The 18547-nt window shown below is 37.8% G+C and overlaps 1 protein-coding gene across 1 annotated transcript in view; it reads left to right on the top strand.

The window, feature by feature from the left end:
- pard3aa (par-3 family cell polarity regulator alpha, a) overlaps positions 1–18547 on the top strand; it is a 782893-nt gene that overhangs the window by 686069 nt on the left and 78277 nt on the right. The window contains exon 22 of the mRNA XM_048606721.1: positions 8153–8416. Coding sequence (XP_048462678.1) covers positions 8153–8416 — 264 coding nt within the window. The remainder of the gene's footprint in view (positions 1–8152; positions 8417–18547) is intronic.

Genomic DNA, 18547 nt, shown 5'->3' on the forward strand with positions numbered 1-18547 from the left:
ATGATATTCAGTAAAACAATAGTTATGAAAAGTAATTTGAGATTGTCTGTATTTTATAAAATGTTAAAACTATTATTGCATTTGCCACACAAGAAATTCATTGTAAGTTGATTATGCATCAACTGTAGTCCTCCATGCGATATTGTTTGATGTTCTGTGAAGCCCCACTGGGTCCTAAAGTGAGGAAATTATGAAAGACTTGCATTTAAGTAGTCCTTATCGAATCACAAAAATATCTCACTGCAACAGTGGAAATAGAAACATCCCTCCAAGGTCATTGTGAAGGAAGCTTCGATAACGGGGGCCGTCAAAAGATGACGTACAAACTAGGCTGTGATAAAGAAAGGCTGCTGCAGGATCGTTACAACCTTAAGCTTCTATTGTCTTGAAATCATTGTAAAATGTTTTTCTTCTACATTATTGGCCCCCCATTGTATATTTCCTTGCTCATTTGCCATCTTTCAAAGGTTACATTAGTCTCCTATTGGTGTTACATTTTGCTTCAGGTAAAGCAGTGGGATAGCTTGATTGACAGCTGTTGCAATTAAGTGAATTGGACCTGAATGCTATTCGGGGGGGAAGTGGAGCAGAATTGATGTATTATAACCTACAATAGATGCTTGTGGCCACTGGCATTGTATGTCAAATCTTTCTAGCAATTTGGGAAGGGATTACAGGTCAAAAGCTGCTCCTCTTCCTACTCCCAAGCATGGAAATGGACATTTGTACAGTTTTTTCCAGCTGTGTGAAGGGCACATTCAACCAACGTAGTTGGCATATTCAGTAATCATATCAGCTTGATTGAGAACCAAATAATTCCATGACAATGGTAAAGAAACAACCTGTCTTACTGTCTCACAATTGAAAAGAAATTCAAGTGACTGAATTCTGATGTACCTCCTTTTGTCAACTTATCTACGTGAGGTTGAAGGGTTAGAATTCTTAACTAACCCCCTACAGTCAATTTGCTTTCTTTACAAGTTCAGGATTCCTATCTGGAATTTGAGCAAAGGGATAACCTACTTGCTCTTGGACTTCTGCTGGTATCTTCCTTGTGCATTTTTCATTTCTGTTGAGCAGTAGTTTAGTACTTCGACCAGAAATTGACATGATAGCTATCAGTGTTTTCAATGTGATACCTATGTTATTACATCTTGGATTAGATGTGTTATAATTCTAATACTTACTTTGCAAAAGGGCTTAGTTGTGGAGATAATTCTGTTCTTTGTTTGGTAAACTTCTGGCTGAGATTTTGAAGATAATGAGTAAGGACATTGTTGCTGATATTGGTCTGGTATATTAATTCATTTCTATTCAATAATTATTATTCAAACTCAAATCCAAACCTGAGATTGGTTAAAATGCCTGGTAAATTGCAACAAGAATGGAAGAGAAAACCAAACATACCTTCATTAAATCTGTTAAACAATGAGTGATTCATGAGTCTGCTATCCAAATGATGATAGCGATGTTGATCCTGGCTTTATCTTAACACACACTGATCTGTTTCCAAATGCAATTAATTGCCTCAAGTAGCTAAAAAAAATTTCAGTATTAGTTGGACTTAATATTTTGAGAACTGAGCGGACAATCTTGGTGGGTGGAGGGGTGCTTGTTGTATTCAAATCTATACAAGTAAAATTAATTACTAAAATGCAAAAAGCAACTATTGTCATTCATCTGGTGCCTGCAGCAAGCAAATTGTGAAGTGACCTGTTTTCACAAGCTCAATAAAATTTGGAAGAGATGGTCTTGAATGCGAATAATGGAATTAGTGGTAAGTAGTTCCAGGGTATAGATCAGGACTGATTAATGTAGATTTTTTTTTTCACTAGGAAACTGGCAATTTGCATTGAAGGGGCAACATTTTTCTAAATTAAGTGTTGAATCGTTAGATAGCTGCGCAAAGAAAATGTTAAGCATGTGTTGGAAACATTTAAACAGTCAAGCCCCATCTTGGAGGAAACAGACAAGATGTTTGGGATTAGGCCTGCCATTTAGTTCTGATCAAAGATTCTCAACCAGAAACACGTTTTCTGTTCTCTTCATGCATGCTTTCTGATTTGGTGCACGTTTGCCACATTTTTTGTCTTTGTTTCAGGTTTTGTGGGTTTTTGGTATTGGCAAGAAGTTAAACATTAAGTTAACAAAACCAATTTACATGGGTAAGAGATACTTGAGGATAGAAATAGAAAAGTTAAGAACAAGTGGGCAAAATTTATCAAATAAAAATATAAGACATTAATTATACAGATAGTAGGAACTGCAGATGCTAGAGAATCTGAGATAACAAGGTGTAGAGCTGGACGAACACAGCAGGCCAAGCAGTATCAGAGGAGCAAGAAGGTGACATTTCGGGTCTGGACCCTTCTTCAGAAAATGAATTCAGACATTAATTATAGTGGTTTAGAAGAGAAAAAATGTTGTTATAACTGGAAAAAAGTGAACTGCGTTGTGAGTAATGGTGGCAGAGCTGCTATAGATTTAAGAAAAAACAGTAAAAGTGTTGATTGATTCTAAAGTTCAAGAATCCAAATAGCAATTCATCTGGGTGCAGTCTCAAAGCTGAGCTGAAAGAAAATATTGCTGAAATCATTTAAAAACTGTTCTAATGCACTATAATTTTGTGCAATTGGAGCAGAAAAGGCATTCTCTACTGACAAAATGTTCATGGTGTAGGGAAATTTCAATCTCTTTTTATAGAAAAATCGCAGTTCTGAAAATAAATGATGAAATAGTGTTGCCAATCAATATCCAAAGAAATCCGGAAATCTCCATCGGCAAACTGCACACGAATCCTCTAACACAGGATATGAAGCCCTCATTCTCACTGAAAAGAAAGTTTAAAAAGGTCAAAGTAATGAATTGAAAATGATAATTAAAGATTAAGACAGTTCATTGGCTGTCACAAAAATTGGTTGCATTTGAACCTTAATAATCCTTGAAAACGTGTCTGCAGAGGAATGGGAACGTGTCGCCCTAAGGAGCAACACACTGAGTGTTCGTCCAATCAGCTAATTTCATGTTGTTGGTTGAAGGATGATGGGAATTTTTGCCTAGAAGATGAGGCGATGCCATGTTCCTGAAATAGTGCCATACATGAAAATAGCAGTTGTCACTGAAGAAGTCTTAAGGACTGAAGCTATTTACAAGAAAGTTAAACCCAAAAACACAGCCTTTCTGGGTGCTGGTGAATGAATGATGTCAGCAGTTCATTACACTTAGAGTTGTGGGATTTAGCACTTAATCATGCTATTATGAAAGCTTTTTGGTACAGCGCAGCCTACGGGGAATTTAGGACCTGTGCAATCAGCAAGCAATAATGTATGTCCTTGACCAATCACATCTAAGAATTTATCAATGAGCTGTACCATTGAATATTTATTTCAATGTGAAATCATCTACAGAATAAAATTGAGAAAGATAGATGTGATTAAGACATACGAGAGACCAAAAGAGAATTTCAACAATTAATATTGAGGGAATGAGACTGCACAATTGACAAGTCAAATTTTACGACCAGTGGAGTTATTTGATTAATTGACAGTTATCACTGCATTAGAAAAATTACTTACATTGGAATAGACTCTCTTGTGGATTGCTTAGTGGATATTTATCGTATTAGTAAAGCGTCGTGTCCTTTCATGTATTTCAGTGCTGATTCCCTTGTTCCTCCTGATGGAACAAAACAACTTAGACACTCCACTGTTAACTAGATGAGCGTATTTCCCAAAAATTGCTACCCAATTTTAATCCTAGTACCAGTGAAATTCAATGGCCTTTCTGTATTTTTACTGCAAATTACTTGCCAACGTGTTCAACGTAAGTAATTCCAAAGTGTGTGGAAATCTGAAATGACTTAATTTGGAAGAAAAGACAATGGAGAAATTCATTTTCAACATCTGGGAGTCTATGATGGAACCACAGTACTTTGCAATTCTGCAAAATGCAATATGAACCAACTTCGTTTAAAAAAAATTATACTGGGATATAGTTTCCAAATCAGTTTGTTTGACAGTTCAATTATTATAAATTGATTCATTGTAAGGAAATAAATTCTAACGTTTATGATAATGTTTTGCAAAAATGCATATTTATACAGTACCTCAAGTACCCAATAGCCTCAACCAATGAGAGAGAAAGGAGCAGCAAATCATGGCAGTTGCCCCAGTCACAAAGAATCCAGACTTACATCTAATATATGTGTCATTGTCACTGAGTCAGTATCCTGGAATTCCCTACCTACCACCATTGTAAGACATCAAAGGGGTGGGGAAAAGAGTTGACCCTGGCTTCCTCAAGACAATTAGATATGAGAGACAAAGGTAGCCTTGCCATGCCAACCAATTTGTGAAGACAAATGAAGCATATGTATTTAACTCACAGCAGGAACTAAATCCAGAGGTAAAATGGATATTTAATTGCTAAATTATTCGCCAGATTAGTGTTAAATAAATATCCAGGAACTTTATACCTATCAAAGGAATAAATTCATGTTCATGTTGTTGGAATCCAGCTCCACACATAAAAGTGGGATCATATAGGGACAAAAAAATTTATTGAGTTTTTTAAAGGATGCGTTATATGGCTAGCCTTCTTCCTTTGTGTTTTAGATGATTGGTTGAAGCCATTTTACTAGTAGTCTGGACAGGCTAATAAACTTCACTGTAGAGAATAGGAAATAACATTATGTTGAATTCAACAGTCTCCAGTCACTTTGAATCTGGTTAAAATTTACAGTAAAGTTAGATTGCCTGTTGGAGGATCAGTGCTTGTTGGCATAATCCAATCGTATCAGCATTGCGCATGTGTGAACGTTTGTACTTCACAATGAATGGAGGCAGATAGAAAGACAACGTCCGAAGCAGATAGAAAAATAAAGAAAATTACAAGGCTGGGAGAAATAAAATTCATTTGTTGGATGAAAGAAATTGTTTTTAACTTTGTGACCAAAGGCAATGGGATATGCATGGATAGGTTGTCTTCTGATTTTGGCTGTGCTTGTCTGTAGGACTTAGTCAATAAAGTGACTGTGTACTTAGCAAATGAGAATTGCAGTATCTAAATACTATTATTTTTAATTGCGCAATGTGCAACATTTCCAAAATTTGGCGATTGGTATTAAGTGATAAATGAGCTGTAACTTGGGTATTTCTCACAGTTAGCTTTTCAGTTGAACAGATACAAGAAATTTCTACTTGGCAAGTGGTCATCTGCAACCTATTGACCCAGTTTTGACCTCGCTCAGCAGTAAGATGGGAGGTTGGTGGGACCCAACCTAGATTGTAATTAAAATGTGTCAACATTGTCCAGTCCTCTGGGACGAATTCAGAAATTGAACAGGGTGACTTTTGTTAGCTACTTTTCTTCAGGGTGTCATAGCCCATATGGCAGTGATGGAAGGATTCTTTTCATGTTACTTTAGCAACATCGATTTGGTGTAGCAATCACTGTGAAAGTAAACTGCTAATGAATAGCAACAGTAATATGGTGCAGTTACTCCCAAAATATACACCATACTTTTTAATTAGATGTGCAGCAGCCTATATTGCAGACTGAAATTAGCATCTTATTTCAGTGTATTGGTAAAGAAAATGTAACATTTTATTACATTTGTGAATCAAATTTAAAACAAAACACACAAAATTCAATCCCAGAAATTTTAGCATTTCATCAAAATGAAATGAAGGTTCTTTATTCAAATACAGGTAGTTCTCCTAGAATGCGATAGTTGTGTGCTTGTGTGACCTCGCACTGTCGAAAATTGCTTCCTTAAAATTGTGTTTTAGGGAGGTCGCTATAGAAAATCTCTGTATCTGATAAGCAGAAAGTTGATGTTATCCAAACAGCGTCCACTATTCATCAATCACGTTACAGCCAATTTGTGTTCACGAAACATGCATTGTAGCAGAACTACCTGCAGTTAACTTATTTTTGCTCTTTTGAGATGTTGACATCACTCTACTATGTCAATTTTGGACTTTTGTTTTACGTTTTAAGCATTTGCAAGTTTCTTTGCTATTTATCACGTGACTTCAAAAAATATCATGACCAATTTAATGTTTAAATATGAAGTCTGATCTCCTATAATTTGTATGCATTCCCTTGCAGAATGCACCATGCAGGTACTTTATGACCCTAGAGGTCAATCAAAAGAAAAATTGGGTGTTGTCTTGCACTGAGGCCCATCTGGAACTACTAAAGATCAGCTGGCCTGCAAAAGGTCAAACTCCAGGAAACCCCCATCAGTGTCCTTAGAAGTTCCCTAAGAGATCATAATATTATTATTCTAAAGTCTGTGTTTTCATCTCCAGTGCCAAATATTATTTGAAACATAACCACACAGACCAGCAATTTACAAAATCAAATACCCTAAGTTCTGTTTCAGATTCTTCTGTCCACAAGAGATTTATCCATTAATATTATTGTTTAAATGAAGTACTTCATTTTGGAAAATTGTTGAGCATTAGAGAAAGACAGCAGTGCATACAGACATAAAATTGTCTTAAAGATCTCAAAACCTGGTATAATTTGCCAAATTGCTTCCCACATCAGATTTGTTCAACTAATGCACCAGAAGTGAATATCTACTGTTGTCTTTATAAGACATCATGCTTCAGCTAGAGGAGTGGGCTGGTTGCGGATCTTCATTGCTTCATGTCTGCCACCGTTTGATGTGCCAATTCACAATGTGCAAAGACTGCAGAAAACATAGAAAGCAGTATTTTCCATTGGGATCAATCCACTTGCCAAGCCACTTCACCTATGAAAACTGACAAAGTATACTCGTATCTATGGCAGATTTGTTTTATATAATCCTGGCAGTTGCATCCCTAAACTGATTTTACGGAGGATATTCGAGCTGTGCTATGATGCTGAAACTTTAGAATATTTGTGATGCTAATTTTATTGAATAGAACAAAGCACTACATTGTTCATCAAAGGGAAGTTTTAGAGGCTCTTTTTTTTAAAATAACAACACATTAATTAACAATGTGATGTTTAAGTGCATGAGAAATGGTCTAGTGCGTGCCTAACCTTGACAGGCATTTGTGATTCTTTTTGCATATGGAGTAATTCAATTAGTCAACTCAATAAAATTGTTTGATTAGAAATTCAAATAATTTAGATTGTCCAATAATGGGTAAATGTGAAAAATGGAATGAAAAGAAGGTAGTTTAAATTCTTTTTCTTCAGATAACCTGCAGTGGACCTGATAAGAATAGAACTTTTAAATATAATTGCACAGCTAGAAATTATAAAGCTAATAATAGTTTGACTGACGGATGCAAGGTATTCTTTTTTGGGCCATAGGTGCTTAAAGCATTGATAAATTATCCTTTCGAAGAGCAGCATCTGAATGCCCTTTCAGGATAGATATTGATACTAAAGGTGCTATTTTTAACTACTGGATGATCTCCCATGGCCCTGCTTATGATTAGCCTGAAGAGTAGTACAGGATTGTGTTGATTAACTACTAATAATGCCTGGCCGTATGAGAAGGTGATCTAAATAGGCAACTCCAAGTGACTGCAGCGACTTATAAATTCCTGTGATTAATCTGGCCGCAAGTCAGAATGATGTGTTAAAAGATTGTTTTGCATCTGTGACGTAGTGTAACCTCTGGAATGTGAAGGACATGTATTATACAAATGACTACTTTTGCGTTGTATTGTTATGTTTTTAAAAATATATATAAACCTCCCTCAGTTGCATTACATCATCAGCTTTCTCTTCCAAACATGGACATTTTGATTTGTCACAGCTTCTGGCTTGTGCGATACCGGTATGTTGTCAATGGTAAATGTGTTAAGCAGGTGGGTAAAACACCCACCCTAGGTTGGTGATTTTTATTTTCTTCCATGTGAAGAAGTTGTCTGGCATCGTGAAGTATTCCTGTCTGGCGAAGGAACAGAGAAAGCCACTCTCAGATTATAGCCTAGTTCCATTTGTGTCAAGGCTGGAGTTTGGACCTGGGGATCCTCCAAACTAGAATGAGAAATTATACTGTCAGTTTACCTCAACGTTATCTGTCACTAAGTTTTTTTTTAAATATTAAGCTCTTGACACTTTGAGCATGGTGCTTCAGTCTGACTTACATTTGTGGAGACTCTTTTGTCACAAGATGACTTGATGTTCATGAATTTTACAGAATTCAGGCAAAACACCGTGAAATTCGGGAGCGACAGGCCCGGGAACGAGACTATGCAGATCCACAAGATTTGAATAGAACCTATGGATCTGACGATGACCCAACATATGCTGGCATGAGTTGGTGTGAGTCTTCTTTAGACAGCGGGCACAACCTGATTTTAAATACTAGAACACAGAATGCAAGAGAAGAAACACAACCAATGGAAGTGGTGTATGCTCAAGTGAATAAGTCAAGAAATGGAAAAATTCCATCTGTGGAAAGGTAATCTGATGTATTTTACGCTTGCAGTTTAATCCGAAAGCCTTTTTGCAGCATGCGCTTGCTTCCTGAAAGGCTGACCATCCACACAAAATTCTGTCGAAAGATTGATCCAGAATTTAAAGCCACCATATCAGAGCTGCACTTGAAGATTTTGCATGGGACATGTACACTGGTTGTATATTTCCATAGTCCTTTCTTTAAAACAAAATGTTTCACTAACTTCTATTTCAGCACATATTAATGTTCCAGCTTATTTAACAGTCTCATAAGACAGCAAGTTGGAAAACAACATCTTTAGTGGTGTGTCACTCAAATCTAACCTTCAGCTTGTTCAATGTTACGGTTTGGTTGTTTTTAAGTTGTATCTAATTTTATCTACTCCTCCTTCCTATTGATTTACTCCAATTTTGGGGTTCCTAAAGTGGCCCAACTGAACTATCTTTGTTTATTTGACTTTGGAAGGGTTTAGTGAGGGAGGTATAACATACTCAGTGCCTTTGAACTGTTATGATGGGGGAAACAAAATGCAGTATGTTGCTTTTGCTACAGGTGCAAATATATTTTGATTACCTCACTACAACATATATAGAGTAAAACTGCATTGAACAACAGGAAATCAGGAGCGTATATTTTTCCAATGTGAGCTCAGTTGCAGACAGCCACTAAGCACCCTGCACAGGAGAAAACAAAAATCATCATAGAAGAAATTGTCTTGGTTTTCACAGATTAGGCACTTGTCCATCTGAAATGTTTGGATTCATTCAAGTTTAGATCATTTGCAAGCTGTAAAGCTTTCAACCTAATATGGATGTCCTTAAATCAGTGCTCATCTCTGCATGGTATTTTTCTTTATTTTTGTGGAATCTTAGTTGTGATTCGCTGTGACAAATTGATACATAAATGTTACCTAGAAATCAATGGTTAGAATTCACAACTGGAATGCCAAGCTGTGAGAATAATCAGCCAAAGCAGTAGAATACAACTCAGAGGATGTCGTGATCGAACTGTAAAGGGCTCTGTCATTCATGTACTGGAGTTGGTGTGGAAAAGGGACACCAGACAGGGCTCAAGGAATTGAAAGAGTTAATTCAGGATGTTTTTTTGAGACATAAACTTGAGAGGGACCCAAGGGAATCTAGGGTGAAACTAGCGAAGTATAATTTGGGTAACATCAAGAAGTGATTTAAATATAGCAATCAGAAATATAGAAAAGTATTGGAGGGAAAAGCCCTTGAGTTATTTAAGAAATTATTAAATGCCACAAGTGGACCATAGAGGATAACTCTCAATGGTTGAAATAAAATGGACCAAATGGTATATCTCCTTCATAAAATTCTTATGACATCTTAACACAACAATGTAGATCTCACATGCTGCAATATCGTGTCTTGAGTCCTAGCACTTGCATGACTATTCTACAGAGCTCAGAACAATATAGTAATGGTAAAGTTTATTCAAAAGGAAGGGCAACAAGCTTTATGCTTGACACAGCTCTCCCAGCCTTTAATGATTATTGTGATGTGCCCAAATGCAAGTTAAGCCACTCATCATAAATTTTGGTAATGCATGTACTTTATTGATATTGTAACATGATTACAGGGCTATTTTCTAATTGCGTGCAATTTCATATTACACCTAGAAATTGTGGTTGATTCAAAAGAAGTTCATGCTTGATTGTTCATGGATGATTTTATGATGCTTTTTTAACTTAATGCGATCGTAATTCCTTCAAATGATACATACTGTACAATGCACAAGTGAATTTTTAGTTCTAGCAGTTAACTTTCTAATTGAAGCTGGAAGCTTTCCCTCCTTACTCCCTCATGAATATACGTCTGATTGTATTTGAAAAATATATGAGATTCTAAGGTACAGCAATTAGTTTGCAATACTGATGACTCTTCCCTTTTCGAAAAGGAAAATAATCTTTGAAGTGCTCTTGCTTTTGTCTGTGATTAGAGAGGAAGAATGCACAGGAGATGGTAACAAGGAAGTCCACTTCCTATCCAAGGTCATGAGACAGGATGAAGGTGTGGACCCACCCAGGAATTGTAGGCTGTAATTACTATTGATGTCAGCATCTTGTAAACAATCTTTGCTGTAATTAGGAACGGTAGTCGTACAGTTTCTTGGGGCATTAATGTTGCAGAGTTTCCAATATGCAACTTGCAGTTAATCCATTGTTTTGGTCCGGAAATTGCAAGTGCAGCAAGATCATCAGTCAAGGCAAAGTGAATTTTGTCCAAATGATGAGAAGCTTACACGAGGAGTTTACCTAAACCTAAGATGTGTAACACTTAACTTTAGGACAATTCCAGAAGGTTGGCTACTCTGCATTTCCATTATTAATACAGATCAAGAGATGACAGGAAGAATTCACCAATTTTGCTGTTATTTAAGTGTGCTTTAGTACACTGCATATGTGCCAAAATTTAACATGCATTTCTGTACCTATATGTCACATCTTCAGAATGTTATTTTTGCTCCTAAAGTCACTGTGAACAACAAAACTATCAACTCAATTTCAGGAATGGACAATCTATTTTTTTTTAACTCTTTACATTTTTTCCCTCCAGCTTCCCAGCAATTGACTTTGCAGACACAAGTCTATGTCATATTAACTATTCAGTGACCTCTGTAACCTCTGCTTTCAAAATTGGATTGCCAATTAATTGAAGTACTGCCATTGTACTTGGCGAAGTGCAGGGACGTGTGGCGTAGGGAGCATTTTTAATTAACAAGAAAAGGACCAGACCTATAAATTGAAGACAACACTTGTATAAACTAAATAACTGAACCGAAGGGTCTAAGGATTTTGTCAAAGTGCAGCTGCTCAGATAATCCAAAATTGTCTTTTCTTGTTCCATCCAGTCCTATGTCCTTTGGTTTGCAGTATTTTAAAATCTTACTTGCCACTTGTGCTTTCCATTTCAAGTTGTACAGCCCTTTCTCTAGAAACAAAGCTACTGCTCGACATCTTTTGACTTATTCAACATTTTTATCAATGTTTATCCCAAAAAGAGTTATGAAGTGATCGTAAACATTTGAAAAACATATTTGCCTGGTTTTGAATTACATGGTTATTTTCTGAAATTAAAAAAAATTATACATGTTCAAACTATTCAATATGAGCTGATATAGTGTGACATTTCCGTGCCTTGGAACGGTGTTGCACAGTAGTATACCTCCAAAATGTGTCTCTATAAACAGTGCTAACAGTTGGATTAGTTCCAACGTCATTTTCCTTTCATGCCCCATCTGTTTTTTGGTAGAAGTCAGCTCTGATAAAGCCAGAGTTTCTTTCCATTAAAAGGTCATTTCAAACCCTTCACTTGAAAATGACATTTATGATAATAGCTGGTAGTGAAGTTCTATGGGGCTTCGAAAAGTGTGTTAAAAGTGCACAGCATTCCTGTGTCAGGCTTATTCTGTACATATTGTGTGTTCGGATGGAGTACGGAATGCGAAACATTTTAATTTAAAACTGTTGTGCAGCAGGCAGTTCTTTTGGAAAAGTTTGTCTCTTTGTCTTCTTTCAGCATGGCATAGCAGTCTGAAACAATTGAGGACACAGCATGAACCATGTTGTACTTGACTGTAGTAACTAATGTAAAAAGATTTAGACTATCTTATCCAGGTGGGGTTGTTTAATGTACTCAGCCTACTCTATTGAGCAAAAGAACATACCGTTTCATTTTAAATCAGGGAAAGTACAATATATACTTGTTTATTTTCTGTTTCTGCTTATCAAATGTAATTATTTTTTGTATATAACTTATTTTGGGGATCCATTGATGATATGTGTATGGTCTTGGGTTGCTGAGTAGTGAAGCGAAGGATTGGCCTAACTGTATATGGCCAGAATCATAAAGCATTCCCAGCTATTGTTTGTACTGAAGGTAGACTTTGAAGTGCTCTCTGTGTGAGTACACCTTGCTGTATAGCATATCTTCAATAGCATTGCACAGGAGAAAACAAAGTCAGATTTCCAACACATTCAACTCATGACTGTTTCTGGGACAGTTATCGCTGGAAGCCTATTAAAAGTCCTGTTGAATTCCATATAGTGTAGTACAGCAATCCAGAGAACAAATGGAACTGACTGAGTTGTAATCCATTTTGTTTCAAGACTTTCACAATCAGTGAGTTTTTCATTTCCATCAATATGCATTTAACTTAATACTTCATCAAATTGAGTCAACCTTCATAGACATAATTTGTTTCATCTGTTAACAGTCTCCAACACTTAAAGGACAATGTAGGCAAATCCTGATATTATGACTTAGATATAAGCTGTTCCTGGAAATTGAACATCTATTCCTAATTGTTAATTTCTTTATTGTTCCCTGTTTACCATACTATTACAGATCCTGGTATGACATGTTAAGGTAGATGCTGCAACAAATTTCAGCTAAAGGTCCTTGGGCACTGGAGACAAGCTCACAAACTGCTTTTCAAGGCTGAGGGCTCAGTGTTGGCTGTAACATTCGCATTTAAACGAGCAATGTTGAGCAACAGAATACAGTGATGCATCACAGCAGAATTGTGTTCTTTTTTGCTGTGTTGTTTGCAATTCAGACATAAACTGTTCAGACATGTTCCACGCAGCAGACACAGTTGAGACAGAAACGTAATGAAATTCACCGTCAGAAAAGCTTGGGGTTCTGGGGGCGGAGTTGGAAATGGAGAGGTGGCGGTCCTGAACCCTAAAATTAATGATTACCATTAAATGTGCACCCTCCCCTGAATAAAAAAGGACCTTGGAGCTGCAGTGTTGTTTTCTAGCATTATAACTGAAAGCAAGATCACCATCTGGTCTTAAGACATATACTCCAGAAAATGCATCATCACAGCTTTTTTTGCACTGCAATATATGTGGTTTCCTGTTACCCCAATGAAGATTTATTTTGCTGGCGAGACAGACACAGAAGTGCATGTGCATCTGGCAGTGTTTGAGCCTGCCCTGACTACAGCATTAAATAGGAAATGACAGGCCTTTTAAGATGATAATACCATATTAAGATGTAATGCAATATACCATGAAACCATGCTTCCACAGAGGGAGTTGGATAAATTGAGGGACAAAGCTTTTAATGACATCAGTGAAAGACCATTGTGCTCCACTGTTCAAAAAAAAGTTGCATTAGTGTTTTGACCACTGATCCGCAATTATTGACAGACACCAGTAGGGAAATGATACTATTGGCACCAAAGCTTTTGAAAGGATTTAATATTCTGATCCTTTTCCCTCGCTGTTGCTGCTGGTGAAATGCTAACGGCCATAGTTTACTTTTCTTTTCGTAATTCAGAATTCTAGGAGAAGAGCCAATGTGCTGACAGAAATTGAGGTAGTGGTTAGTTGTTTCAAAGTTTGCTTTCCTTATCTTGAAGTTGGCAGTTAAATATTCACCAGACGAAGGTGAGATAGGTGTCAGTACATAGACAGTCCTCCTGGAGACAGTGCTAGATGTCATCCTATGAATTAAACTGGCCAAGTGATTAAAGTTGCAGTGAGTGAGCAATTTGGGGGACAGTGACCATACCTCTGTAAGTTTCAAAGTCATCACGGAAAGGAGTAGGCATGTTGCAGAAGTGACGTGTCTAAATTGGGGGAAGGCTGATTTCAAGAACATATACAGGATCTGGCAAAAACAGAGTGGGAGCAACTACTTGCAGATATGTCTTACATTTGGAAAGTGGGAACCTTTTTAAAAAAAAATAGCATAGTGAGAATTCAGGGCCAGTGTGTTCCTAAAGAGTAAAGGACAAGGATAGCAGGTCCAGGGAACCCTGGATGTCAAGGGATATCAAGAGTTTTTTTTAAAAAAATGGAAGCATATGTCAGGTACAGTGTTTTAAAACAGGGAAGGCCCTTTGAAAGTACATTGTGTGTGGGAGGTCACTTTAAAAGGAAATTCAGAGGACAAAAAGGGGCCACAAAATATCTTTAGCAGATGCTATCAAAAAAAGCCCCAACGCTTTTCATAGGTATATTAAAAGAAGATAACCTATTAAATAACAGGGACCTATTAGAGACCAAAGAGGCAACCTATGCATGAGCCAATGGACATGGGTGAAGTCTTAAATGGATACTTTTCACCTGCATTCACAGAGGAGAAAGACATTGTAACTGGGGATTTTATTTGTGATGGTGAGGTTCTAGAACACATTAAGATTAATAAGGAGGAGGTATTTGAAATGTTTTTATGGGCATACAGGTGCCTACATCTTCAGGGCCTGATGATATCTATCCCAGGATATTACGGGAGGGGAGAGGAGATTGCTGAGGCCCAGGCAGAGATGTTTAATAACTCTCTGACCACAGTGATGTGTCAGATGACTGGAGAATAGCTAACATGGTTCATTTGTTCAAGAGGGGCAGCAGGGGTATGCCAGATAATTACAGACCTGTAGTCTGACGTCCTGAAGAAGGGTAATACATAAAACGTTGACTGCGCCTTTCCTCCAGATGCTGCCTGGCCTGCTGTGTTCTTCCAGCCTCCTGTTTGTCTACGTTGGATTCCAGCTTCTGCAGTTTTTTTTTAGTCTGACGTCACTGGTTGGGAAATTATTGAAAGAAATTCTGAAGAAGAGGATTAATCTGTATTTGGAAAGGCAGGGATTGATCAAGGATAATCAATGCGGATAGTGGGAGATCCTGTCTGACTAACTGAGTTGAGCTTTTTGAAAAGATGACTAAATATATTGATGAGGGTAGTGCAGTTGATGTGGTTTACATGGATTTCAGTAAACATTTTGACAAGGTCCCACATGAAAGGCTGGTCCAAAGGTTAAGAGCCCATGAGATCCAAGGCGAGTTGGCAAACTGTATCCAAAATTAGTTCACAAATTTGAGGCAAGGAGTGGTGGTGGAGGGTTGTTTTTATAATTGGAAGACTGTGACCAGTGATGGACAGTGGTTCAGTGTTGGGACCTTTGCTGTTTGTTATGTACAATAATGACTTGGATGTGAATGTAGAAGTTATAATTAGTAAGTTTGCAGATGACATGAAAATTGGGGGTGTTGTTGATAGTGAGGAGGATAGTCTCAGACCACAGTCTGTATTTTAAGCTGGTAAATTGGGCAGAGCAATGTCAGATGGAACTTAATCCTGATAAGTGCAAGGTGATGCATTTTGGGAGGTCTAATAAAGGAAAGACATACACAATGAATGGAGTACTAAGGAACAAAAGGGCTTTGGTGTACAAGTCCATAGATCCCTGAAGGTGTCAGCACAGGTACAGATGGTGGTGAAGAAGGCATATGGAATGCTTGTCTTCATTTGCCAGGGCATAGAATTTAGAAATATATGCAGCATGACCTGGATTGTGTCCAGGCTTGGGCCGATGAGTGGAGGGTAACATCGCCAGGCACTTTCTGGCACAATTGGTCATGTCCAACAAGAGAAAATCTAGCCTTTGAGTTTCATTGGCATTGCTATCACTAAATCTCTCGGGGTTACCTTTGGCTAGAAATTGAACTGGGCCAGCTATGTGAATACCGTGGCAGGTCAGAAGCTGGGAATTCTGTGGCAAGTAACTCACCTCCTGTGTTCCTCATCCCCGGCAACCATCTACAATGAACATTTCAGCAGTGTAATGAAACACTCCTGGTTTGCCTATGTGGAGGCAGCTTCAACAACATTCAAGGTGCTTGACACTATCCAGAAAAAAAACAACCCACTCGATTGACACCCTATCCGTTGCATTCCACATTTGCTGTCTTCACCACAGTGCATAGTGGCAGCAGTGCTGTACTGTCTAGAACATGCACTGTACAGCACACCTAGCCTTCTTCAGTAGCAAGCCTGCAACCTCTACTGCTGAGAAGAACAAGGATCACTGATGCATGGGATCACCACTTGCAAGTTCCCTTCCAGGCTGCACATCATCACGACATTTGGTCAAATTCCTGGAACTCTCTTTCCAACAGCAATGTGGCTGCCCCTACATGTTAAGGACTTTAGCAGTTTGAGATCATGGTGTACCATCTCCTTCTCCAGGGCAGTTACAGATAGGTAATAAATGTTGCCCAAGCTAACAACACTCACGGCCCATGAATGAATGAATAATAAAAATAATCATCCATAAACTATGCATGTTTGTTTGGAAAAAACAATTACACTGTGGAATCTTTTTTTTCTCTTAATCAAGATGGGGGAGAAGCAATATGTAAAATTAAGCCATGAGCAGAAGAGGAGAGTGAAACTGCAGAAAGCTGCAATACAAAGGGACTTGTGAATACTTGTGCACAAAACATGAAAGCTAGCACACAGCAGGTAATCTGGAAGGCTAATGGAATGTTGGCCCTTATTTCAAGGTGGTTAGAGTATAACAGTAGGGAAGTCTTAATGTAACTGTACAAGGTGTTGGTGCGACCACTTCTGGAGTCCTGTGAGCAGTTTTTGTCCCCTTATTTAAGGAAATATATCGTTTCATTGGCGGTATTTCAGAGAGGATTCACTAGGATAGTCGCTGGTATAGAGGGATTGTCTTATGAACAAAAGTTGAGCAGTCTGCTCACCGGAGTTTAGAAGAATGAGAGGTGATCTCATGGAAACATATAGGATTCTTAAGAGGCTTGACAGGGTAAACGCTGAGAGGATGTTTCCATTGATGGAGGAGTCTGGGACCAGAGGGTACAGTCTCAGAATAAACAAGGCCAATTTAAACATGAGATGAGGAGGAATGTGGGGCAAGTGTCCTTGTGTATATTTAAGGCTGAGAGGGATAAATTCTTGATCAGTGGAGAAATCAAGGCTTACAGAAAAACACAGGAAAGGAATGTCAGATCAAACATAATTCTGTTGAATGGGTGAGGAGGCTTAAGGAGCTGAACATCCTGCTCCTGTTCCTACTTTTTATGGTCGTATGGAAGAAAACCGCCAAACTTCTGTTGTGAATAAAGTGCACCTTAGGTTTGATGCTAGATGGAGATCTCCTAGTTACAGGCACTGCTCCAGCTATATTAGTTCAACAAACCATCTGGAGCAATTATAAGATAACAAGGTGTAGAGCTGGATGAACACAGCAGGCCGAGCAGGAAGGCTGACGTTTCGGGCCTAGACCCTTCAGGGTGTAGGCCCGAAATGTCAGCCTTCCTGCTCCTCTGATGCTGCTTGGCCTGCTGTGTTCATTCAGCTCTACACTTTGTTATCGCAGATTCTCCAGCATCTGCAGTTCCTACTATCTCTGGAGCAATTATAACATTTTTTTCAAAAAGATTTCTCTCATTTTGATTGTTTGCGCAAACATTTTAACACATATCACCACACTTATCTGCAAAATCAAATGCTAAATTTGTTGATCTTTATGCTAACATTATCTGAAATTATTGCTTAAAATTTTGCTGGCATTATTCTTGCAGTACTATACTGATTTCCACTTAAATTGTTTCTTGTTGTGCATATAAAATTCACTGTTAAGTATATTTCTTCTCTTAATTTTGGTACTGATTACCATTAAACATTCCTAGATAAAGGAAATGAGCTAATGATTCAGGAAATGTAATGTGAAGCAGGAGCTGTAGTCTTTAGACAAGTTCCTTGCATTAAAAATATTTCAATTGTTATGCATTTGAAATGTTGAAATTTTATTCAATCCTGCTGTCTCAACCTCTCAAGTACATCAAGTGTTACAATCTCCATAAAGACTTGATGGCTGAAAGCGTGACACAACAACAATTCATATGTAAGACCTTTACTTTAACAAGCAGATTAAAAAACACCGGAAGGGTCACCGGACCCGAAACGTTAACTCTGTTTTCTCCTCCACAGATGCTGCCAGACCTGCTGAACTTTTCCAGCAACTATGTTTTTGTTCCTGATTTACAGCATCCGTAGTTCTTTTGGTTTTCAGATTAAAAACACCATTGACTCAACAAGACTGTTTGCAGGCAACTTATATTTTAAAGAACAGAATAAAACATTCCTGTTTCACAATAAAGACAGCCTAGAATCTTCTAAACTTTGAATTTCGTTCCCTTCCTGGAATTTTAATTGCTAAATTGTCTTTCATGGTCATGGGTTTTTCTGGGGGTTCTCCTAGCACAAGCTAGACAAATTTTCCAACCTGGTTTCAAATCCTCATTAGTATCTGATATTTTCAATGCATGCTCCAACCCCACTAGCC

This window comes from Rhincodon typus, chromosome 2 (genome assembly GCF_021869965.1).
Source record: "Rhincodon typus isolate 14 chromosome 2, sRhiTyp1.1, whole genome shotgun sequence".
Classification (NCBI taxonomy): Eukaryota; Metazoa; Chordata; class Chondrichthyes; order Orectolobiformes; family Rhincodontidae; genus Rhincodon; species Rhincodon typus.